We start from the raw sequence: 26,635 nt of genomic DNA on the forward strand, positions 1-26,635 counted from the left end.
AAGCCAGCTTCCCCCTGATTGGTTGACACTCCTAAACAGAGGAGGATGGGAGGAGCTTCTGTGTCTGAGGTGACCCTATTAGTTATTTCCCCCACTCTGTGAGATCATGCAGAGCCAAGAGTAGAAAAAAATTGTCTGAAACTGAGTGTTTACATCAGTCTCAGGTTTGAGGCTTTGATTCACAGGGATGAACCATTTTTCCACCAGTGGAACAAGTCATCTTCATCAGAACAGCATTCAGTCCAACACAAGTTGGAAGAAACTGAGCTTTCCAAAAGTAAAACTAGATGCTAATTTAATAAAAACCTTCTCAAAGGCAGCTGAGGAAGCCAGGGCTCCACAGACTAGAGAGCTGTAGCTCAGTCAGAGCTGCTCCGAAGCTCTAAAGTTGACCACAGATCCCCTCTAAACACACTGGTGGTGGTGGTGGTGGAGGGCCATCTTACTGTGTATAAACAGGCCGTAGCGGTGGACTTGCTGATGAAGACCCAGACTTCTTTTCATTACTGCAGGCACATCTGCACAAGTCAGACAGAAAACATGTGGAAATGCTGCTTGTGTGTGTTAGTTTAACTTGTGACCCCCAGTGCAAACAGAGGGATCAGTGTAAATGTCACTGTGGAGGCCATATTTGCAAAGCACTCTTAAACCATGGATATCAGAGCGAGCTGAGTAAACCGCCAAAACAAACAAGTGGAGTGATGCTGCAGCCGGGGGAGAGCATACAGCATACAGTTATTAACAAATCCTCATTATCCAGCAGACCCCAACCCTGCACTCATGCACATGTGATTGTTGGCTTTTGAGAAATATGTCCTCGAGTCTTAGCGTTTCAAAAATGATCCGAATGACTTGAATAGTTTCCAGAAAAGCTTTTTTGGCGTTTCTCTGAAACATGAGGCAGGAGGAACATGCTTCTGCAGCTTCATCAGATCATTAAATCAAATCTTTATGTTTGAAACTGTGATTCTGACATTTTTGAGAGCACGGCAGAAACTTGTCTGTGTCCACTGCAGGAGCCTCCTTTGGGTAACAGGAGCCACTGGCATGTGTTTATATGCCACTGCTGCAGGACTTTAACTGTAGTCTTCTCTTTGCTTCATTTTGTGTTTGAGGTCTTTCAGATGGCTGAGGCTGGTGGTTGGAGGTCTCTTTCTTCACTCCTGCTCACAGCGGATCATCTGACTGTTAGAGGGTCCTCTGTAATACTGAGGACTGTTCGTGTTCCTATTTAAGTTCTTTCAGACAGCTTTGATGTGAACTGGCATATATATGAATTGAATTTTGAGGCTCTCGATTCTTCTCCCTGCATTTTAACAGGAGGAAGCTGGAGCTGTGGTCAGGTAATCTTATATTCAAGAAAATATTTACGTCCAAAGTGCTAAAAGTATTATGCATACCAATTAAATTTTATACCTTGATTGGTATGCATTCAGTGTATACCAACCAAATTGTTCATAACGATTAATTATCATAAAAAAGTAAACCTTTGATTTTTTTATATTTTAGCTGCATTTTATTCAGAATTGTTTCATGAGTATAAATCTAAAAATCACTCCTTCCTCCATACAGAACACTGTTCAGCCTCATTTCTGACACAAGTCTGAACCTACAACGTCCTGAAGGTGAAAGGCATGTGTTCTCACCATGTTGTTCATGCTTTGGTTTATTTTTACCTCCTAAAATCACTTCAGCTGTGACCAAACAAGCTGTTATACTAGTTACAATTGCTTATATTGTAATACAGTCATTAACTATAGTTGAAGGTTTCACAGCCGGATGTCGCCCCTCGTTTCTGTCGAGGCCTGAGAGGAGACGACGGGGCAACGCTCAGGGTCAGACTGCTCATGTGCTGCTGATCTGACCTATCTTTAAATCAGCCTGCTCCCACAGGTCCAATGAACTCATGTAGCAACTGTTAGCTGCTGCTGGTGCTTTAAATCTTTAGCAGAGAGTCTGATTCTAAACTAAAACCCATAAAAATTAAATGTGCTTTGGTTAGAGTGGTGTAAAGAACCATGCAAATACCGGGACAGTGACTGTAGGAAAGCAGAGGGGATTGGAGACGTTGCAGATGCAGAACATTTTCCTCCCCTTCTTCCCCTCCCTGCCAGCTGATGGAAATCCCCGGACCTCTTTCCATCCAAAACAAACACCAACCGCATAAAGTAAACCTTAAAACACCCTCCACATGTCCTCACATCAGCTCGTCTCAGGTCAGGTCTCATGGAGACAGCAGCGGCCTGAAACCTTTACCTGCCCACCAATGTGGACTGCTACCCTCGTTATCTATCAACAAAAATCAAATTATTCCACGTTATTCCAGGCTAAAGCTAAGCATGTTTTCCACGTTAGTGAAGGCCTGACACGTCAGGTTGACAGAGTGTAGTGACGGGCCTACAGCCACAACCTCTGTCCTGTGAGGCAGCCGCCGACTGAGCTCCGGCGCTCTTTACACAGTTACAGTGAAATGAGAAGAGGCACGCTAATTGCCTTGTAAGTATTGCAGAAAGCAGCTGGAGATTAGCAATAACAGCTAATTAGCAGGGCTGCACAGAAAATCAAAGCTCGCACATGAGGATAAACACACGGTCTGGTGTTTGCCCGCCGATTATAAATCTTTATGAAGCACAAGCTTGTCACGTTCATGGATTTTTAAAGCTCCGGTCTGAGAGACAGCGAGTCGGCTCGCGTTTCACAAACTTTCCCCTCTTAGCACTAGCGCTCGGCTGCAAAGCCGGCGACCCATGGCGACCGTTAAAAAACACGCCACAAATGACGCGGCTCTCCGCTCAACGCTGAGGAATATTTTCCCTCGTAAACGCACTGAAGTAAGTGGTTTACACGCTGAAAGCCCATGAAAGTGATTAGAGCCTCATTAAGAGGCCTTTTTGTTGGAGTCGGACATCAGTTCTAACACTCTGAAATGACTCTTTAAAGGATCGTGTTCAAAAAGACGTGGACTGACAGGATGGTCTCAGTGAACAGGCACAGGCTGCCAGAACATGAAGTTGTAGAAGTTGTAGGGCTGCAAAGGCCCCCGCCAACGGAAATATGGTGGGGGTTGTAGAGGTAGGATGTAAAAGTCTTCAAGATCTTTTCAGACCAGAGAAACTGAGAGACACATGATTCTCTTACAAGATTTCCAAACCCACAAAATCACCTGGTTTTATGATCTAAATGCAACTGGGATCATAAAATTCATCAGCAAACACTTTTCTGTGGTCATAAATTGAGTGAGAAGTTTGGATGTTTCCTGATAGACTTCTAGAGGACTCGACCCCGTCAAGCTATTAGAATCAAGGTTCAGATGCTGATTAAATATAACACTTACTAGTTTTTTGGATCCATTCTCATCCTGAAGATGCGGTTGGTTCGTCAGCCGTAGCAATATTGGCCACCGAGAGTTTTAGAGACCTAAAGGAGGGGTCACACATGATGTAACTGGCTTTCTACTCACTGGTTTGGTTTAGTTACTAAATACTGCTTTGTTACATTTAGGAAAACACTGTATTTTGTGGTAAAATGCAACCGTTAGTACTGCAGTAGCCATGTCCTGCTTTAAAGCCTTGACTTTAACCTTGTGGCCGTCAAGATATTGTTCTTAGCCTCTGTTTTTTCTGTAAATCAGTTTTTTTCCAGTAATGCCCTTTTCTTTCCTTCTTTTGTGAAGCTTTAACCTACTTACTGAAGTGAAGCAGTGGAGCAGTGAAGGTGAAAGGGTTACTCGTACAGGGAGTGCAGAATTATTAGGCAAGTTGTATTTTTGAGGAATAATTTTATTATTGAACAACAACCATGTTCTCAATGAACCCAAAAAACTCATTAATATCAAAGCTGAATGTTTTTGGAAGTAGTTTTTAGTTTGTTTTTAGTTTTAGCTATTTTAGGGGGATATCTGTGTGTGCAGGTGACTAGTACTGTGCATAATTATTAGGCATATTTATTTTTACCAGTGAAACCAATATAACATCTCCACATTCACAAATATACATTTCTGACATTCAAAAACAAAACAAAAACAAATCAGCGACCAATATAGCCACCTTTCTTTGCAAGGACACTCAAAAGCCTGCCATCCATGGATTCTGTCAGTGTTTTGATCTGTTCACCATCAAGATTGCGTGCAGCAGCAACCACAGCCTCCCAGACACTGTTCAGAGAGGTGTACTGTTTTCCCTCCTTGTAAATCTCACATTTGATGATGGACCACAGGTTCTCAATGGGGTTCAGATCAGGTGAACAAGGTGGCCATGTCATTAGTTTTTCTTCTTTTATACCCTTTCTTGCCAGCCACGCTGTGGAGTACTTGGACGCGTGTGATGGAGCATTGTCCTGCATGAAAATCATGTTTTTCTTGAAGGATGCAGACTTCTTCCTGTGCCACTGCTTGAAGAAGGTGTCTTCCAGGAACTGGCAGTAGGACTGGGTGTCACGGTCTCGCTGGCAGACCGTGGGGATGTGGGGAAAGGAGGACCCAAAACGCAGACTCTGCGATGCAAACAGTGCTCTTTATTTACAGTGGAAAGCTGTAAACACAATAACTCCCCGTTGCTCCCTCGAACCCCGTGTGCGTGCTTCCCTCCGACGTCTGTGCTCGTGCTCCCCGCTGTTGTGTTACTGCACACCCTGTGCGTGCTGCCCTTCTGGTCCCTCGTTTCACCTGCAGGACAATACAGAAGCAGCCGTTAACACTGAACCCGCGCGCACACACACGATCAGCACTTCCTAATGCTACACACTGACTTGGAGTCTTAGCTTAATGATCCCGCGCCGGTGGGAGCTCCAACTCTCTCCTAAGTAGCTCCCCCGACGAGCCCTGATCACCAACAGGTGTGGCCAGTCCTTCCGCAGGGCCACACCCCTCAGGCCTGCAGGTGGCTGAGCTCCATCCTCCAGCCACACCCGCAGACATACACACCCATACCCTGCCTATACATATGAGTGGGACACAGACTAACACAGCACAGTGCAGAAAAACACACACATCACCAAAATAATAATAACAACAATATCAACAGTCAAAACTGCTCACGGACCCCGAGTCCTCCAGAGCTGGGTCCACAAGCTCATCTTTGATGATACCAGCCCAAACCAGTACTCCACCTCCACCTTGCTGGCATCTGAGTCGGACTGGAGCTCTCTGCCCTTTACCAATCCAGCCACGGGCCCATCCATCTGGCCCATCAAGACTCACTCTCATTTCATCAGTCCATAAAACCTTAGAAAAACCAGTCTTGAGATATTTCTTGGCCCAGTCTTGACGTTTCAGCTTGTGTGTCTTGTTCAGTGGTGGTCGTCTTTCAGCCTTTCTTACCTTGGCCATGTCTCTGAGTATTGCACACCTTGTGCTTTTGGGCACTCCAGTGATGTTGCAGCTCTGAAATATGGCCAAACTGGTGGCAAGTGGCATCTTGGCAGCTGCACGCTTGACTTTTCTCAGTTCATGGGCAGTTATTTTGCGCCTTGGTTTTTCCACACGCTTCTTGCGACCCTGTTGACTATTTTGAATGAAACGCTTGATTGGTCGATGATCACGCTTCAGAAGCTTTGCAATTTTGAGACTGCTGCATCCCTCTGCAAGATATCTCACTATTTTTGACTTTTCTCAGCCTGTCAAGTCCTTCTTTTGACCCAAAGGACGTTGCCTAATAATTATGCACACCTGATATAGGGTGTTGATGTCATTAGACCACACCCCTTCTCATTACAGAGATGCACATCACCTAATATGCTTAATTGGTAGTAGGCTTTCGAGCCTATACAGCTTGGAGTAAGACAACATGCATGAAGAGGATGATGTGGACAAAATACTCATTTGCCTAATAATTCTGCACTCCCTGTATATGTTAACCACCTGTGTTTAAAAAGCATTAACAGACGAAGAAAATTTACCAAAATCACGCCTGCTAAGACAACCTTTATTAGCTCTGTGAGCCCGTCATCACTCATAGATCGTCCTGATTGATCCTCCTGGCAGAGCAAAGCTCAGGGACTTACAGAGCAATCTGAGAGACGGAGGGGAAGCCCGTGATTAGGAAACGAGAGCTCGCCTGAGGGGATTGGGGAGAGTGGGGAGGCCTCTTTGTGAACGTGGGCGGGAGGCTGCATGCAGTGGTTTCGTGTCAGCCCTCGTGGTCACTTAGGCTCGTGTTTCCTCCCGAGCTGGCGGTGCTTTCAGGAGGATCCATGATCCAGTTTCCCCGTCAGTAAGAAACATGCCATTACACCCACCCTGCTGTTTCCCTGCGCTCCAGGAGCCGGAGGTGGGAGCAGATTAACTCCTGAATGACAAACTGTTTAGATTTAACTCCTCTTCTCTCCTGTAGTGATCACACAGAAATTAAATGTTAAAACTCAGCTTCACCGTTCTCCATGTCTACAGGTTCAACATCTTCACATCCGCCACATGTGATGCTAAATACTAGCACACACTTAATGACGACTAATCAAATGAATGAATTTTTGGTCTAATAATTTACTTATTTCAAAATTTGGTCATTTGGGGTTTTTTTTATTTTGTTGTTGATTTTGGATGTGTTTTTCTTGCTAGAGATGGACTGATTTATATATATATATAAAAAACAATATGGGTATTGGTTAAATATTGGCCTAGTTGACTTATATCTGTACACCCACCATCCTCCTCTTTTATTGAGAAAATTAAACAATTCAGCAGGGTGTTGTTGGGTTCTCTGTTTGTTTGGCAGGATTACTCAAAAAGTGAATCAACTTGTAAGTGATTAACATCTGGAGGATTTGTTGGAAGGACACTGTATTGATATCGGCTAAATATCGGCCCACTTTACTGATATCGGTCAAATATCAGCAGACATCATGAACAATATTCTAGCAGCTAAACTCTGATCTTTAGCATGAATTTGTTTGTCATCTACAGGCTCAGATGCTGCTCATAAACTATGGTACTCTACCTGTTAACAGGTCTTTTATTTTAGCTCCCTTTTGCTTCCCTAGACTCCCGGAGCTGGAGGTGGGAGCAGATTGACCTGCTTGACTTAACTCCTCTTCTCTCCTGTTGTGATCACACAGAAATTGAATGTTAAAGCTCAACTTCACCGCCCTCCACTTTTACAGAAAACTTAAACCTCTTCACATCCACCAAGTGTAATACTAGACCCTAGCTGACACTAATGACAGTGTTTTGAGGTTAATCTCATCAAAATTGATATAAAAGGTGAAGTTTGTAACCCTCTCCTGTATCTGTTTTTTCTGGCTCTAATTTATTCAGGAAGCTTTTTTTTGGACTAATTGTTGTCCTGATGTGCTTTGTCTTCTCACCATTGGTGGTGTTTTCTCAAGCTAATTAGCCACCAAACCAGGCCAAACTGGGCCTGAAATAAGGTCAGGAAATATGCAGATTAGAGCTCTTTTTTAATAAGTCCAAACATGAGTCATTAGTCAGGACTTTTAAGATGAATCACTGTGATGATTTAAAAATTTTTTTGTTGTCTGCATATGCTTTAAAGAGGAGCTATTTTTTTGGTCTGAAATGGTGCACTTGATCCCTCCAATTCCCGTGCTTATGTCCCGTTACGATTCGCTGAGGCAGGTCGAGATGAGGTGCGAGTCAGCGTTTAATTGTGCTCTCATTGTGTGAGGCGGCCTCTTCTTCTTCTCCTCCTCTAAGCTAGGCACTTTATCTTTACACACTGCGCTGCTCGCTGGGCTTTGTGGAGCACGCAGCTTCCATTCAGCAGACTGAATTGTGCAGGTCAGAGGTCGCCCACTGGGGATGAGATGGAGGGGGAGAGGCCTGATGCAGATCAATACTACACTCTGCTGAGGAGCTCGGTGTATTGTTACTGCAGCTGTTTGAGTGCATCCAGTAGAGTCAGTTATTAAAGAACGGTGGGATCATTGTTCTGATAGAGGAAGGTCACAGGTTTGATTCCCATCCTAGGTACTAATCTAGCTGGGTGTTTAGTCAATAGACATGGCTGAAGGAGCATTTCCAGCTGTGGAAAGTGAAATTACTACAATTTGACAGCTTTTAAAAAATGACCAATTATGAAAGAATACAGCTGTCAAAAAGTAAAATAAAACACTTAATGAAAATAGTGTAATTTCCTTAAACACATCAAAGATATACATTAAACATCACCCATGGCATCAATTAATTCAAAATGTGACATTTGAAATGCTTTAATTTGCTTGATGACTAACTTTAAATGACATCCTCCACAGTGGCATTCTGAAGGTGTTAAACAGAAATAAAGTTTAGGAAAATGAAAACTGGGCAATAAAAAAACAACAAATAAAGCAATTAAGTAAATAGAAATAAATGAATCGTGTATTAAAAAATAATAAAGATATGTAACTAAATCTTTCTTACTCTTAAGAAATACTGAATAAATATAAGAATATATACATAAAAACTGAGGCAGAAGGGAAAGTAAATAAAAACAAGAATCATAAATTAAATAAAAAAATATACGTATTGTTCATTTAATTTTAGATTTTGATCTACTGATATAATGGCCAAGTATTGGTAATGGATAAATATTGGCTTTGTTGACTGATAGCTGTGTACCTATCATCGTCCTCTAAAATCAGTAGTGGTTTGGTTTGTTACTCCAGTTGTTTTGCCGGGTTATTCAAAAAGCGAGCCAACTTGGAACTGACCAGTTACTACAGGACTATTTGTTACTGCATCAGTATTGGCCTGGTTTACTTACATCTGTCAGCAAACATGATGAGTTTTACCAGTGATTTTATCTGCTTGTTGCACATCAACTTTAAGAGCTGAACTCTGATCTTTAGCATGAATTTGTTAGGTTTGTGCACCCACCATCCACCCCGACCTCCTCCTGCAGACTCACATGCTCATAAATTCATGTAATTTAGCCAGTAGGAAAACTAAATTACTGCACCTGCTCAGAGTTTTAGTTGCTAATGACAAGACAATAACTGTGATGAATAACCAAAAAAATAAAGAGCACAAAGATGAGATTTGGCCATTATTGACTATCATGAACTCTGATTTCTGACTGTGAGCTCCGCTAGGTGATGCAGAGATGCAGGGCAGGTTAGAGGAAAAGCAGTTTGGCCTTTCTCAGCTGGAGATTCGTGACTTTTATTCTTCCTAAAATCTATCCAGAACAAATGTTTAATCAACTTCTCTTCATTCCCCATAAAATCCAACCTTCCCTCTCATCCTTCTGTGATCCAGCAGCTGTCTTTACTCACGGACAAATAGCTTCATGACAGCGGGGATTTGCGCTGGCATGCAACCTAACTGCAGACACAATAAAGCTGCTTCTGGTAGCTTCTCTTCTTCTTTTTCTACTTCTTCTTCTTCTTCTTCTTTTTCTTCTTCATTGTGTCACGTCTGTAGGTCAAAGCATATCAGATTATCCAATCAGGTCAAAGTTCTGACTGATACACATCAAATTTCTGCAGATTTAAAAAACTGTGACCTGGGGCTTCTTCACGCAACGGTTTCTTTGAATTCCCATCGTAAAAGATCATTTTAGATCCACTATTAAGGTAAAAAGGTCAGAGGGATCCGCTCTGAAGCAGGACTTAAGTAACACTGGGATTAACCCTGAGTTATGAATGAATTTTCAGTTTAGTGGAATCACCTGCTTTGAAATTTCCTGGAAGCCGTTCTCCTCAAAAATTTCACCACAGTCTTTGAGCTGGTTTGGGTTATTGGTAGAAATCTTCAAAGCTTTAAAGGCCTGTGGGTTTTTAAGATGTATGAGATGTGGGATATGTTAAATGATGACCATTTTGGGAATGTTTTCAGCTGTAGCAACAGGCAGTTTGATTTGGGGAAGCATGCTTGAGACACTACATGTAGATGGCTGAGCTTTAGCAAGCAATATAACCTGATGAAAAATTACCCAAAATGTTAACATCAGCCCACCTCCCTTTGAGCCATAAACCCAGGCTGATTTGTGCTGTAAAGTCAGAGCGAAGAGAAGGAGACAGTGAATGCAGGCGGGTCCTCCTGCATGCTCGGGTCTCATAGGGTGTAATTTTTCCTCTGTTTAAAGCTTCATGGCAAAGTTTGTGAAACGCTTTGCTTCGTTTTGCTCGATTACAAGCCAAGCAGGCCTTCTAAACTAAACTCAAGTCAGGGAGTGGTTTATGGGGGGGGTTCTAACGTGTCATCGAGCTGTGGACGTCTGGGTCCTGTAATTTTCTGCTCTGCATTGTAATTCCCCCTCTGTGTGTTCAAGACACTGATCAGAGGCAAAGTTGTTGGAGTTTGTGTGAATCCAAACTTCCTGACCTGCAGCGTTTGCACTGAGTGTGTGTGGCTCCTGAAGCAGTGGGAAAGTGTTAATCAGGATTAGAAAGTCAGCTCCCTGCAGCTTTGTCTCCTTTTCTTGACTCCTTTCTCCCACAAGCTTCTGTTTAACACAGAAAGGAAGGACCAAAGGAGAGTTTGAAGTGTCTAAAGAGAGTTTGTGTGAGGAGTGTCAAGAGTAAGAAAACAGAGGTCACACAATGGTGGTGAGTGGAACAATCTGACTGGGTCATTCTTTTTCTGTAGCATCAGTTTATACATAAAAGTTTACATTAGAGGTTCTCTGTTTAATACAGAGCTGAACACATATAACCACTCACGCTGGATAAAATGTGTGGTGATTAAACAAGACGGGGACCTCCAGGCTCAAAAGGAAAAAACTGTGGTTCCTCTAACCAACACTAGAGGCTCCAAAGGTGAGTCACTCCACCACAGACTTCCATGGTAAAATGTTCATAAGTAGAAATATTCAGGCTTAAAATTTGTATAATTAGAAGCTCCTACTTGCCTGCTTCACTTCCAAGTTACTAAACTGGACCCCTGGAACACAATTAGCAAGTCTAGTACTAGCTACCCAGCCCTTTTGAAGTTGGCCAATCAGAAAAATTTGACTTTTTAGTGAGCCTAAATTAAGCAACCTTACAGAGATTGGAGCTAAAATAGTTTGTTTTTTGAAAAAAGATTCATCAAAACTAAATTTTGAAAAATATCTATGCCAGGTGATGGATTTACTCTGCTAATTAAGCTAGCTAGCATTAGCTGCTAACTTAGCACTGCACCCACTTGTCCAAACATGGGCACTTCTGGCTGAACTGACCTGATATGGCAAAAATTCTAATATTATGACTCCAAAATGAGTCCAAAAACTGATGTGTGGCATCACAGTTTTTTATATACAGTCTGTGATCGTAGCAGTTGTTGCTTTGCTTCTTGCAGCTGTTTCTAGGTGACCTTCTTGTCCAAACATGGTCATTTCTGGTCCCAACAACCAACATGTTAAAGACCAGAAGTCCAGGCTTCAAAATGGATGTTTGCAAACGAATGGGTGATGTCACAGTTACTCCGTCCATCTTTCATATACAGACTACGATGTGACCATGAGCCCTGGTGTCTATGCTAAGGCATTTTCTTGTATTAGATCAGACTTCTGATTTCTTCTGATTTCCAGTTGTAGTCAGAAATGTAACCCAAATCTTCTTCTGCCCTGTCTGCGCCTGCTGGAGGGCGTTCATTGGAGACAAGCAGCTCCTGGCTCATCTTTATAGGCCTGATGAAGTCAGCCAGGGGCCTGCTCTCCATCACACGCAGCAGCACAATGTCAAACAAATAAAATCGGTTCAGAGAGTGGAGCCGGGGGAGTGGCTGGGTCAAAAAATAGAGACAACACTGCTTCAGCAGATTGTGTCAGACGTGCGGCAGAGCGTTTATCAACACGGGAGGTGGACGGGTGCTGACACCACAGGACGGAGGCTCCATCTATTCTGGTAGATCGAGCCGGAGGTCCGGGGCCTCCTTGGAGAGCGGTGTGAAGACAGAGAAGACGTCTTCTGCTTCCACCTGCGAGACATTCATCATCACAGGCGCATCACTCAAAAGATTCCCCCGTGCTGCCTCCCTCTCATTGTTCACCAACATCTGTACCTGCAGAGGCCTCCGCCTCATTAAGACACCAGCACAACAACCTTACAGAGCTAATGTGCGCTCAGGTGTTATTCATAGCTCAGGTTTGTTCCCCTCTCACCCTCCACACTCATTTTCGGAGAGGAACTAGGTCTTTGTTTAATTTACAGATGGCACATTGGAGTCATTTCCCTCTCAGCTGCTCCACCAGTCCGGGGTGAGGCATAATCCCAGGCGCCCCCCTAGCGAGGGTGCCGGCGGGGTAATATGGATGTTAGCTGGGGAGCATGGTGACAGCCCCAGAAGCGACAATTTAATTCATTGTATTTTAATTATCGCTCTCATTCAGCAGCTCCGAGGCCTCTCTGTGGCTCCTCTCGACAGCAGGCCTTTATCACCAGCCCGTTGCACCACATAATAAACTTTTGCTTTCAGGTAATTACTTAATCTGGACAAACCTGTGTGTTAAGCAGTGCTATTAAGCGAGGGGGTGATAAATCAGGCGCGCAGTGGAGGTGGCTGATTACTCGACGGTGCAATCAGTCTTTGAACCCTCGCCGTCTTTTAAGTACCTAAATTACACAAACAGCATGCTAACAACGTGCTGCTTGTAGGACGGCCCCGTCAGCCCCCGCCGCCTGCTTCATTTGGTTAATGCCTGCCGCCGCGCCCTCACCTTCAGCCCGTTGATGCATGGAGGTTATTAGCACATGGCCTGAGCCCAGCTGTCCGAGGCTGATAAGTAACTCTGTCCCTCGTGGCCTCCATGCTCCACACAGTCCTGCATGGAGGGACTGGTGGTGGTCTGCCTGAGGTTGAATACACTGATACGCAGCAGGGTGACCACAGGATATGCCAAAAACTTCTTAAAACTCTATTTTTTGAGTTAAATTTAGTTATCAAAGAGAAAAAACAAATTATTTAACAGACAAAAGTATGTGGGCATCAGTGAAAATATGAGGAAACCAACCCCAAACCATCCCTCAATGTCATTATTTTACATTAATTGGCTAATCATGACTGATTTATGGTCAGAAGCAGTGAATGACCTGCGAGACCCCCATGTTGAGAGTTCTTCAGGACTGCTACAAGAAGATAATCGCTGCAAAAATCAAAACGTTTGTTTTCTGGTCCGGTTCAGTCAGAACAGCATTTTGTTTTCATGGCAGCAGCGAAAAGCTAACTTTGAGGTCAAAACCAACTCCTTCTTCTATGTGAAGTCCTTTACTAGCTCTGTGGTCGGCATGAAGCTGGACACTCTGGTGACAGTGGCAGAGAAAAGGACATTAAAGAAACTGCTGGACATTATGAACAATGCTGGGCATCCTCTGCACACGGCCATAAACAATCAGAAGAGTCTGTTCAGTGACAGGTTGCTTCTCCCCAAGACAAGAACTAACAGACTTAAAAACTCCTTTGTCCCACACGCCATCAAACTGTTTAACTCCTCTCTGGAGGGGAGAGGGAGGGGAAACAGGAGGACAAAGGAGGGGGGAACAACTAAGCTGTAGTGCCTCTGCACCTCACTGTACAATACCTTGTGCAATACTTTTTGTAAATAGTCAACAGTGCAATAGACTCAATACTTGAAATGTGCAATTCACTTGTATTTTTATTTTTTATTCCTATTTATTCTATTTATCCCCTTTGTATATTTTATTTATATTTGTCTCTGTATTTATATATGTGTGTGTGTGTGTGTGTGTGTGTATATATATATATATATATATATATATATATATATATATATAACAATTCTGTAACTGTGCTTTTTTTGGAAGTCAAATTTCCCAGAGGAACCCACCCGAGGGATTAATAAAGTTCTATCTTATCTTATCTTATCTTACTGTTGTTGAAGATTCACAGATTGATTGGATCAATGCAGCATCAATTTTTTATTCCAGTTTGAGAAATTTCCCCAGTGAAACATAAAGTGAGAGGGCATCAGAGATGGTGTTGAAATACATTGGAAATAGACAGACATGTTTGAAGGCCTGACTCATTCCCTCTGTGGTAAACTGCTTGTACCTTGCAAAAATACTAATACATTTCTGCTCCTGTAGAGCAGGACTTGCTTATCGTCAAGCTTCTGTAAAGTTGCAAAGTGATGTTTACACTGAATGGCATTTTTATGGCTGCAGTTTGGGTTCATTTGTCCAGGTTTTGAGATTTTTGCCTAAGTCTGTCATGTCTATAGTCATTCCAACACAATGGAGGTGACGGTGATGGAAAGTCCCAAACCACCCCCAACTACCACAACCATCAGCTTTGTTCATGAGGACTATGTGTCTGGTAGACAGTAACTCCAGTTTCACTATTTCTCTAAACATGTGTTGTTTCCATTGAGCTGGGATGGAGGCAGAAACCTCAGAGTTGGATTTTATTTAGCATTTGAGGTAATTGTAATTTTTGTGGCGTTTCTAGTGATTTTTTGTCTCAGTGGAGCTTCAAAAAGTCACTGACTGGATTAACAGGTGTTTTGATTTCCTGTTCCCATAGACTTCCAATATTAAAATGTCCCTTTATGGCAGAAATAAGCATGCTTACAGGCTATTTTATGTCTGTAAACATTGCATTAGCATGTCTACATACAACTGTGTAGGGGGGTGAACTATTTATAATCTTTATCTGTTTAATTGTTTTCTGACCTAAAGTTTAAAATATTAGGGCCGTGGCTTCTTTGACAGGTGAATGGCGACACAAGCAGGTACCAACTTCAGCTAAGTTAACTCACTAAACTGGATGTCTGGCCTATTTTTTAATGGTTTATAGAACTTGGTAACAAATAGAATCACATCATCAACATGTAGGGATGGTTTATGCTTAATCCAGTCTTTAATCTGGCCCTTTGGATAGACTCATGTATCTAAACTTTATTAAACCTAAATTTATGCATAAGTAAGGGCTAAGCTGACTCTCCCTTAGCTAACTGGTGTTAATGAACTGTTTGAACTGTTGCAAATGGCCTGGTAAAGTTACTGGTCCATGCTGTTGTCCAAATACAGCAACTAAGGGTTCTAAAAAAGCAAGGTGGTGATGGCCAAAAAGCAAAGTCAAGGATTTACAAAAAGCTATATCCTCCTATATAGCTATATCATATTCATCCTACATCTTTATGTAAAGCCCATTTAAAGTGGATATGTGTTATGTGATCGTTGCCGAAATGAGTCAGTTGACGTTAATTCCCACCAATTTCAATTAGACATGCTGCCAGTCAAAGCAGTATGAATTCAATACAATTTTGACCAGCCAGAAACTCTTGTGAAGTCAGAATACTTTAGACAGAATGCTGAGTGAATCATTCCTACAGCACTGGTGATGGTCACGCACTACTTAAGGCTGCACTTAATGGACCTTTGTGTCATGACGATGAGACGTCAGACTTGGTGGACTGTTCTACAACAAAATATTTCTTCATTTAAGCAAAGGCAGGGATCACCTGGGTGGGGGATGACTCAGAGGGGTGGGGCTGTGCGATCTGCAGGGTGAGAGAGAGAGTGTAAGTGAGAGGTAGTGAATGGATCGCAAATCGGGGGGTCAGAAAGTTTGGTCTTAGCCACGGGGGTTCCAGAACTGGGAGGGACGAGTCCATACTACAGTCCAGGATACTGGGGAGTTCGGTGGAGAATGGGCAGGTGGTTACAGTTTGGGAGAAGTGTTGTTGAGTTCAGCTGGCAGGCTAGAAATGACCACTAGTAGGTGAACCTCAATACCACAGAAGAGGTTAAGATAATTTGGCGATGACCTGACACACATGCCACCCTTAAATATTCCATGTCATTACAGACATTACAGCATACCAATGTAAATATTATCTTCCATGAAGAGATGCAGTGCAGGTGTGAGGGAAAGCATCCAACTTCCAGACTCCACCCTGAGGCAGACCCTTCCTCTCCAGAGGAAGTGAGGAAAAAAAACCAGTTTCCACACAAAACAAAAAGAAACAGAAATACCCTGGTCATGACATATTTGATGACATTTCAAAACAGGCCACATGTTTTAAACTTCTACGAAATACATGTCCTGACTTTACTGTTGGCTGCAGAAAGAGCATGTTTAAGCCAAAAAAGGATCGGATTCAGAAAATTAAGACTTTGACAAAAATGCAAATATGAACATCTGCAACTGTACAACTGAGCAAACTCTCCTGCAGAGGCTCTGAAATTGCTGCTCAGAGGACCTTGAAGTAAATTGTGGTGTTAACTGAAACTGGTTATATGCACATATTCTCTCTGCACGGTCATCACCAGCCCTCCTCGCAGTTTTGCGACTAAATTTAGCTCGTGCTTCACTCTAACAGCAGAAAGCCGCGTTTCTGCTGTGTGTGTGCTGAACGGAGGCTGACTATGAAAAACTGTAGCCAGCCCTCTGCGGCGCTTCACCAGCCGCTAAAACAAATGTTACCAAGCAAAGACTAATAGATGGCTAGAGCCCGAGCGGGGGCGCGGCAGCATTGCCTTACGCTGCGTACGCCCAGGGGGGATCGGGGCCCGGTGAATCAGGTAAACGCGCCTCTTGAACTCTCACGAGCACTCGCCTTTTGTTCTTCCTGTGGCGGCAGAACAATGGGGCTGTCTCGGTGATGGAATAAGCCTGCATGGTCAATCCCCGGCCTGGACTCCCAGGCCCAGGCCCGCAGAGGAAACCTCAGTGTGGATGGCTGAAAAGCTGACAGAGCGACCGGCTGAATTACTTCCTCCAAGTCCAATGTTTCCAAGGTGGAAGAGGAGAAATCTATGCTAGAAACTCTTCTAGAAACAAGTCATTACCTCTTGATTTAAGTCAATTTAGCTTTGACTCAGCTCGGAGTGCATAAAACCTTTCAAGCACATTTATTAAATCTCAGCCAGTTTAGTTTTGCATGTCTTCAAACACTTGGCAAAGTTTTACCTGGTTCTAAGTAAAGATTAATTTTCCCTTTTTTGTGCTGCTGTAAACAAAACCTGCTGTTTTCAAAGGATATTTATGAGTGTGATGCTCAGTTTACTCTATGCAGCCAACTTTCTTACAACCATCTTTTTTCAACTTTGATCATTTTGTGTCTTTATATTTTTTTCTTATCTCCTGCACTTTCCTTCCCATTCTTCCTACTTTCTTTCATTCTTCCTCTTTTGTTTAATCTCCTCTCTCTCTTTACTTTTTCCAGTCTTAAACTGCATTGGGGCTTTTATTTGTCTTCCACGGTTGCTTACAGTGGTGTAGAATTAAAAAGACCTCGTCCCCTGACCGTGCTGTTTTGGTGACCCAGATTTAGCTGCTCTTTGTCTCACCCCCATCCTCCCCTGTCCTCCTCCTGCCCCCCCTCGCTGACCCCCTCTTACAATTCACCCTCCGACTGTTATGAATGGGGCATTAACTCGAGCTGCTCTTTCAATCAATGGGGCCCTTTAGTGCTCTCTCGCATGCACACCGAGCTGCTGTACTCGTGCAGTCAGTCAGAGGGTAATTATACCGGAGCGAGCCAAATTACAGCCAGGGATGTCTGGGACAGTCGGAGAGGGCGGTCACAGAAAGCAGGGAGACGAGGAGGGAGAGAAATAGAAAAGAAAAAGAATGAAGATGAGAAAGGCAAAGCAGAAGTCCACAGAAAAATTGGAGAAATTTCTCTCTGAATTGTGACAGAAATACATTTATATAAAGAAATAACAGTACAGATAGAGACGGGGAAGGAAAGGTGTCGACACAGAGATGGCTATAGAGGTGTAGGACTTATAGAGAGAGACAGAAATAGAGAAAGAGAGCAGAGAGGAAGGGAGAGCTATAGAGGCAGATAGGAGAAATACAGAAATAGAGACATAAACAAAAATAAACAAGTTTACAGGTAACATAAAGACAAGAAAATTAAATACAGTAATGACTAAGGTGACAAGAAAAGGCAACAACGTGACAGACTGACACATGAACAGATAATACAGATTGTAATAGAAAGAATCATTGAAAGAATGAAAACACAGTGAGAGAAATAAAAATACAATCAACAAATAGAGACAAATGCAGGGAGAAATGTGGGTACCGGAGATAGGAAAAGACAGCATAGCAATGAAAACATTATCTGAGGTTACAGCATAAGGGAGGAAAATGCAGGACACAAATAAAGATTAAAATAGGAATAGAGAGAGAAAAAATGATAACAGAGGAAGATATATAAATGTTTCAAAATAAATGTTTAGGCAGATGTTAGGATTTATGTGAGGAGCTGACTATAGAAACAAGTAAGAGTTTAAGGCATTTACAGATAGGAAGGCTGGGATATATAAAGGCACAGCCGGTGGTATTGAGAGCTATGCAGAGCCATCGAGGTAGATAACAAGTGACAGAAAAGAAAGAATTAAAAGAGAAATTAGGTCAAGAAATAAAAATGGATTCAAATGTTACAAGTCAGAATAGAGATAAATGGCACTGTCAGCAGGATGGATGTAATAGAAATAAACACTAATGTGCATATATATATATATATATATATATATATATATATATATATATATATATATATATATATATATATATATGTAGGAGAAGATGGTTACCACAGAAAAGTGTGTGTGTGTGTGTGTGTGTGTGTGTGTGTGTGTGTGTGTGTGTGTGTAAAAGTCAAAGAAACAAAAGATGCAGTTATAGGAATTAATGTGATTAAGTAAAGAGGAAAGACATGACAGAGCAGGACTGATGGGAACATGTAAAACAATAAAGAACAGAGATCATCATGAGAGAGGGAGAAAGCTGTGGAGTTAATAACAGAAGTGGACATAAAAAGACAAATAATACAGATGAAACAGACAAATTTGTCAGAGAGACTGATATCACAGAGATGGGTGGAGTGATTCACGCCTCCATTTTTAGAACTGACTTTTGAAAAGTCAAATCAAATCCTCTGATTAATATACTGTACATCCGAGGATTGGGATAGTTATTTATCTCTTTTTTGTGTGGGATAGAAATAGAAAAGTAGAGATGGGGTTAGGGAGAGGTGGAGACGTAGCTGTGGAGATGCATAACAGGAAGGAGATAAACAAATGAACAGAGACATAACAGAAAACATAGCCAGGAAAATTAAACTTCAGCCGGATGGATAGAAGAAGAAAGAAGAGAGATGAGACGAGTTTCACAGAGAGAACAGATTAGAAATAGAGACAGAAATGGAGCTAAAAGAGATTAGAAGGGACATAAAGAATATAAAATTAATATATCATCAAACTGGCAATATGAACAGAGATAATGGAAGGATAAAATGATGTTAATTAAAGACTAAATAGAGATAAATACAGGAAGAGGGGTGTCCCTAAATAACAACGATCTAATGAGACATCATTAGATAATATAACAGAGATAGGAGAAGATGATTACCACAGGAATGGAAGTCTGAGTTATGTTGACAGGAGGTAGACAAATAAAAACAAAGGATCAAAAAAAGAAGAGTTTATAATGTTGTGAACGGAGATAAAAATGACAAGAAAAGAGATAACCTGTGATTGAAAAACTGATACAGAGGAATTGTAGAGATACAAGGACATAAAAGAAGACCAAATGAAAAAGAAGAAAATGAAATAAATAAACATGGAGATATATTTGGATATAGAGATGGCTGAAAATAGCTGTAGAGTCAAGCTATAGAGCGAGTTAAACAGTGACATAAATAAAAACAGCAGATGGAAGTAAATTTAGGCAGAAGGATGATTAAAGAAGTTGATTCGTGGCTGTGGTGGCTGCAAATGGTAACAGAAAATAGAAACAGAAATTCAAAACAGACATAAGACTTAAAAACATAAATACAGATAACATTTGTGGAAGGATTTCAGTGTTTTTGAAGAGCTCCAGAGGTCCTTTAAATAGAGATCAGTAGAAATCAATAAAGGTATCAATAAAGCATGAACAAAGACACTGACAGTTTCCTCTCCGCTCCACCACGTGCTGCCGGGGATCGGTCTATTTACTGGTGTAACCTCTCTGCAGCACTTCGCTGCTCGTCCTCTTCACAGCTGCTGCCGTCTGACTTTTGAATGTCACGTTTGGAGCCTTTAATTAATGTGAAGCACTCCAATAAAAACACGCGACCGCGGGGCTTTTTCCACGACAAACAGCGAGGAAGAGGAAGGGGCGGCTTCGCCCTTAACACGAGTCAGTCATGACTGGAACTCACAGGAACAGATACAAGCGTCTTCACTGCTAACCACAGATCAGTTTCACCCATTTAAAGACTTTTTTTTTTTTTTGAAATCCAACTTGAAACCAATCAATAAAAAACTAATAACCATCAGAACTTTTTCAGAAGAGGAGGAAAAGTAGGACTCTCCCACCTGTGGTTCATTAGATTTGGCTTGTTTGTTGAGGTCTGCTTCATCTTCATCATCACATGAAATATTAGGTAAACACAGGTGTTACTGACCACATTATCAAACTGCTCTTAAATCCCACAGAAACATCTTTAACACTGTAAGTAAAACCTGTTTGTCTCTTTCATGCCACACTGAAGCAGAACTTTGTTCCTGACGTTTCTTCATCTTCTCTTGTGTATATCATAAAGACCTCGGTCTTGTTTGGTCACACTCTCTCTTTGTTAATAAAAGGTAGGAACAGTCAGTGCCTCGCCATGTTGGAGTTTCACATAATGCTGTTTCATTTCTTTTCACTTCAAAATGCCCATTTAGTGTCTACGCCTCCATGTGCACCACAGATACGGGTCCTAGACCTCCAAAGTCTGTGTTAGGGGGTTGGTGGGACAGCAGTGGTATGTGTTGGATTGTAGCTCCTGGTTGGGCTTAGAAACTAAGATGTCTTTATTAAATTTGTGTTCAGTATAGGTTTAGGCAATATAAATGACTTTCGGCATGGAAAACTACTAGTTTGATTTAGGAAGAAGTCTTGGTTTGAGTAATTAAGGATGGGAATTGATAAGATAAAGATAAAATACGGTTCCATTATTGATATCAATTATCGATTTGATTCCTCATTTAATTGGAAAACATTTTTCCGTCCATTACTGTCTCCTACTCCAGAAATATGATACCATTTTTAAGTTTTAAAAATGTTAAAATATTCAAGTTTGCTTGTTCTGTTTATAAGAGCTTATATGACCTTGCCCCGCACACACTGGGTGAGTTCATCACGTTTAAATCCAATATCAGTAGAAGAGTAACCACAGCCTCTAATGCACTGTCAATTCTAATAAAAAAAACAAAGTAAAGCTTATTTACGATAACCACGTTAGGACAACTTATTCATTGCAAGCACACAGGACTAAGAATAAGTTGCTTTTTCTGAGTGAGCAACACTAATTGTTTACCCACTGACAAACATTTCAATTTCTACTAAATTAAAAAAAGATTTGTGGTAACTTATTATTTTTAATTTTGCTTACATACGAATTGAATGCAACTAAATCACTTTATGTTTTATCATCCTTGAACTTGAGAGATTTCTAGTGCAACACTTAATATAAACACTGTATGTGAGTGTGATTCACAAAAAAATAATTAAAAAAAACTCTGGTTACAGAGTTCAAATCAGAAAATTGCTGCTTTCGATTCATTTCTCTTCACTGCCATTTGTGTCTCTTTGCTTTTTGGTCTCTTGATTGAACAAAGAGGCATCACCTCAGATTTTTTATAGTTCTTGTGGACTTTATTTTGCTGTTTTTTGTCGTATCAGAGACTAAACCAGCTCTCCACTGAGTTTTGAAGCCAGCATTTGATTAAACTCTCTGTGTTTATAATGTCTCAGCTCAGCTGACGGTTTATACTGGTACATGCTGTCATTTTTGTGGCATTTGCATTTATTAATACCAGATGTGTTTGTCAACGTCAGGAAGCAGGGTTTAGTCTTCCGTGATGACTACAACAGAGTAGAATGAAAGAGAAACACTTTCTTGTTTTTTTCTGCGCTGTTTCATCGTAATGAGACACTGCTGAACTAAAAGCTGCTCTTCAAGAACCCTGGGACTCGATTAAGGGAATAAATAAAAGTTATTTGCCAGAAAACCATATTCCAAAGTTTAATGCTCCTTTGATTCAGAGTTTCAGTTGCATGAAGCCATATCACAGTCCTTCTCACCATATAACCAGAGTTCACACTCGCCTAAATAAACTGAACTGAGTTTATTTAACAAACGGGTCAGTTGCGAAAGCACCAAAACAACCCATTTAGCGTCTTTCTTAATTCCCCCTCGTGCTCTGATGAGTGACAGCGATGACCCAAGCACTTCATTCAGAGACATTTCCACACTGAAAAAGTGAAAGCAGTCACTCGTTCCAACTGTCGGCGACAGGAAACCGGCTCCCTCCTCAGCAGAGCCTCTGAATCGCGTCTTCCTCCAAAGCAAACACGGCCCAAACGATGGTGTGACAAGGCTGAGCTGGTCGCCTGAAGGAATCCAGCCCCCCGTCCCTGCGGGCCCCCTGCGGGCCCCCCGCGGCTGGCCCAAAATGAAGTAAAGTGGGCTATTTCTGCAGGCGTTCAGGGACCGGGGCTGTCCGTCACGCTGTCAGGGGCAGAGTGAGAGGAATGGACCTGGAATGCTGACTCACTCAGGTCTGAGGCCCCTAGAGGCCCCAGGAGGCCACGTTATCCCTATCCCGCTCGGTGGAGAGCAGATAATGATCCGTGGCCCTGACCCCGCCGCTCCCAAATCCCAGGTCACCCTGAGAGATTCCCGCAAGAGCGCCCGCAAGAGCGCCCGCGCGCGCGCGTGTGTGTGTCACACAGGAAGAATTTTAATGCAATCCAGAGATCAGCTGGCTCACCTCCTCCTCCTCGCTCTCTGTCTTCTTCGTCTCTGATCCGGCAGCCCGGAGTCGAGACACACCAGGATGCAATTAGCAGGACGTGAAAACTGCAGCGAGGACGAGCGAGGAGACGATGAGAGAACCATGTAGAGAGAGAGTCAGGCAATGCCCTCGTGGAGCTTTTCCAGATTAAAAACCTGAGAAAAATGTTAACAAGAAACATAACTCCATAAAGCTGAGCGAGCCACCCCCCAAAAGGCTCTGTTTATGTGGTGGTAAAATAAAGACACGACATCTTCTGTGGTTTCGTGTTATCGCAACAGCTAATTAGTTCTGATGTTTTGGGTAAACTTCCCAGATCCGAGAAGAACCCATGAAAGGAAAACAGCGCCTTAATGACAAATAAAAAGGGCCATTAAAAGGATGCTCAGAGCTTGTAAAAACAAACGGCTGGGTAAATGAGAAGCAGGAATGCACCTTTATTAAACACAACCTGGGCTTTGTCTTCATGCTTATCTGACACAAACAGTTTTTATCTAATGTAAGAGGAATCTGAGTTTACAGGAAAAAGTTAGATGCGTTTGGAAATTCTGCTTGTATTAAAACAAAACGACATCTGTTGCTACAGTTATTAGCTTAGCGTTGCATAAAGGCTGGAAATGTGGAACCATTAGCATGGCTCTGCTAGAATGCAACAAAACACCAATCAGCAGCTGGTTTGTAACTTATCTTTTGTGGGCAAAGTCAACATTTTGTGACTTTCTGTGACATCAAAATTAGATTTTCTGTTAGCTAGTCATTGTTTGTAGCTTAGCTACAATTGTGGATAGCTTTAGAGATTTTAGCTAATGCCTTTCTTTGTTCTTTCACAGCCAAAGCTTGCTACAAAATCACTTTGTCAGCTCAGGCTGTCTTGCTTACTAACAGTTTCAAATCTCTCCTGAATCATTTAGCTTTGGTGTTGTTTCAGCATTCACTTCTCAATTTTTTGAACCTCAAGCATGCAGCATGGCCAGGTTGAAGACACCAGTCTATTGTCATTTTAATGATAAACCAGTGGAATGATACAGAGGTCCTTAGATTATACAAAGGGAGATGTTGCAAGAGCTTGAGAAACAGGTTTTGTCTTAATGGCAACTACTGTCATTCAGGTTGGACTGCAGGAGTACAACATTTATTGTATTGCAGTTTGAAGTGAGATGTGTGGGTTGGATTTGTGGCTGAGATGAGGATGTTTCATCACTTTGTGTTGATGAACAATTTAGCATGTTCACTCAGGTGTCTTCCCATATGGACAGCTGAATGTTGTTTCCTTTCCCTGGATGATAGCAGGTATTCATCCATCATGTACTATAGAATCAAGGGCCCCAAAGCTTTAATTGCCTTATGGGAAATGTAGGCTCCAGCGTTTTTGGAGCTTGACTCATGCCTCGGATGAAAAAAAAGTCCAGATACTCTGGTCTTTGTTGTTTTAAGTTTTTGGAATTACACCTCAGTAATTTATCCCAACACTGAGCCGACAAACACAGATCAGGAACCATGCATCCGGCTCTTCAATCCCAGAAACAGAAAGCACAGTCACACAATTTCCTCCTCCAGTAATTATGTCCGGAAAAACAACCAATAATCAGTCAGACACATGCACTTGTGTTTACACCCGACACAGGGGGAGTGTGTGGACTCTGTGTTGAGTCAGTTAAGGGCTTTAGCTGTGTTTTATGAGCCTGTTTGGAGCTCCAGAGGAGACTCAGGCTGTTTGGATGGAAAGAGCGTGAGTAGAAGAAAGCATTTTCCCGGCGCTGTCAGTCCCAGTTTGAGTCGGGGCTGCAGCTTCCCTCCACACAGTCCATCATCCCGTCTAGTTCAAAGACCGTCTAGCTGCAGGTCTTTGTCAAAAGCCCAGTTGGATATCTTTTATGTTCAAGATGTAGGATTTCTTAGGACAACTTTGATTATTTATTTATTCCACTTCTCTTGTGTGATAGTGCCAATATTTTACACGAAAGTGCTCAGCTTGCTCTGAAATTCATGTTGCTTTATTGTAGCCCTTTTGCCTTTGAAATTTCTCTCTTCTTTTTTTGAAGTCTCCTCTCTCCCGCTCTGCCTTCCTCGGCTAACTCTCTTCTTCTTCTTCTTCTTTGCCTCTCTGTTGTTGCAGCCCCCCACCACATCTTCCCAACCTTCCACACGCCGATCCCGATTGACATGCGCCATCACGAGGGGCGATACCACTACGAGCCTCACGCACTCCATGCCATGCACAGGTAAGTGACCGCCTTCTTCTTCTTCTTTCTGGGTAATTATCTCCAAAGAGGCTTCTTCACTAAACTGGCTTCAAGTCATCAGATCTTCTTGATGCAAATAGTATTCATATTCAGTTACTCCAGAACAGTACAGAGGTTGTTTTTTTCTCTTTTTTTTTTTTTAACTCTGGAGGATTTGCTGTGATAGCACGCTAGCTGATGAGAGCTGAACGTTTGCCAAGTTCAATATCAAAAGCAGATGACAACATGCTGACTTCCAAAGTGAATAATCAATGCTAGTTCCTAAATTTCCCCTCTACAGCCCTTGTTTCCGATACAGTTTGATTATGTGGGCAAGCTTTGCTCTTCTGGCTCCAGCCGTCTGGGGATGAAACACTCTGATGCTTGAGAAGTCTGAAGTTCAGCTGCTCGGATCCAAACTGGTAAAAATCTCACTGAGAAGAGAGGAAAATATTCTCCTTTAATAGCTGAGGTGCCACTAAGCAAGGCATTTTACCAGCAGGACGAAGATTTCCAGCTTTAACTGAGGTTCCCTGTTTTCAGCGGTGTTGAAAGTATTAAAGTTTTACTACACTGGAAGTTTTTGTCCTCAGTTTGATACAAGATTTACGGACTTCTTATGTAAATGCAAAGCTCTTTAAAGATTGATGTTTTCCTTTTAAGAAATAAGTTATATCAGATCAGGTCTACCAGTGAAAAATAAGAATAAACATGCCCACAGTGTCTGAGTGGAGTTACATTTATGGCTACTACTAGCTATATTTATTTCCCTTTCTGTTTCTGACTAAGTGAAAAGTTAAATAAAATTTAAGTTGGATGGTGTCAATCTGCAGCTCGCTCCATTAGCAGCGATCGGCAGGGCCGGATCCATCACTGATGACATAATACACCCCACCTCCGCCCAGCACCTCTTTATATTCATTAATGGCTTGTTGTGGAGCTAATCTGTGTGGTGCAGGCCGTGTTGCCCCCGAGCTAGCACCGTAATTAAACTCCTGGAGTATAGAGGTCACAAAACAGGCTTCAGTGCTGGTGGTGAGTCCGACTTCTGGGTTGCAGTGAGGTTCAGTCGCAGATGAAATCCCATTTATTTTCTCTAGGGAAATTCACTTTGTTGAGAAAACACAGTGTCGGTTTTGTTCTTGCTTTTATTTAAAAGTCAAACCAGAATTTTTCCTCTGAATTCTCCAAAACCTATAACCGTGCAGCAGACTGAATGAGACTTTGGTTTCACTTCATTTCACAGTTTGAAAGACTCTGAAAATGTGTCTGGTTTAAAGTTGGTTCTCAAAACAGCGGTTAGGAAAGTCACTCCTTACGTTTTCAACTTTTATGGAGAGCTTTTGATCAAAATACATGAGTTTCATCAGCAGCTGGAGTCATTTGCAAGGTCAGGAATGAACTTCACAACAGCTTTGCAAACTCAATCTGCTGATGAGGTCCATTTAACACAATTTAAAACTCCAAAAAGACTTCTAAAGAAACTTTACAATAAAGCCATTATCCCACAGGAACTGGAGCCACGAATTCTATCGGAATCTTAAACCTCCCAGCTATTTGGGAAAAGTCATTGAGATGTCAGGTTAACCCCAATGGGGAACAGAACTCTTTCAAGTGGTGAAGTCAACCATCATCCATGTCCAAACCGCCTTTGACTCAACATATTTTATATGTAGATACATACTTCACTGATCTAGGTTTTAGCGTTGTTTCTGTTTCTGATTTTTATTAGATTTTCCTCTAAAAGGATGATGGGT

General features: G+C 42.1%; 1 protein-coding gene across 2 annotated transcripts in view; it reads left to right on the forward strand.

The window, feature by feature from the left end:
- Window positions 1–26,635, forward strand: part of LOC113016477 (zinc finger protein GLI2-like) — a 94,165-nt gene that overhangs the window by 27,901 nt on the left and 39,629 nt on the right. For both annotated transcript variants that reach the window (XM_026159321.1, XM_026159322.1), the window contains exon 3: window positions 24,773–24,878. In XM_026159321.1, coding sequence (XP_026015106.1) covers window positions 24,773–24,878 — 106 coding nt within the window. The remainder of the gene's footprint in view (window positions 1–24,772; window positions 24,879–26,635) is intronic.

The sequence above is a fragment of the Astatotilapia calliptera genome, chromosome 23, assembly GCF_900246225.1.
Source record: "Astatotilapia calliptera chromosome 23, fAstCal1.2, whole genome shotgun sequence".
NCBI lineage: Eukaryota > Metazoa > Chordata > Actinopteri > Cichliformes > Cichlidae > Astatotilapia > Astatotilapia calliptera.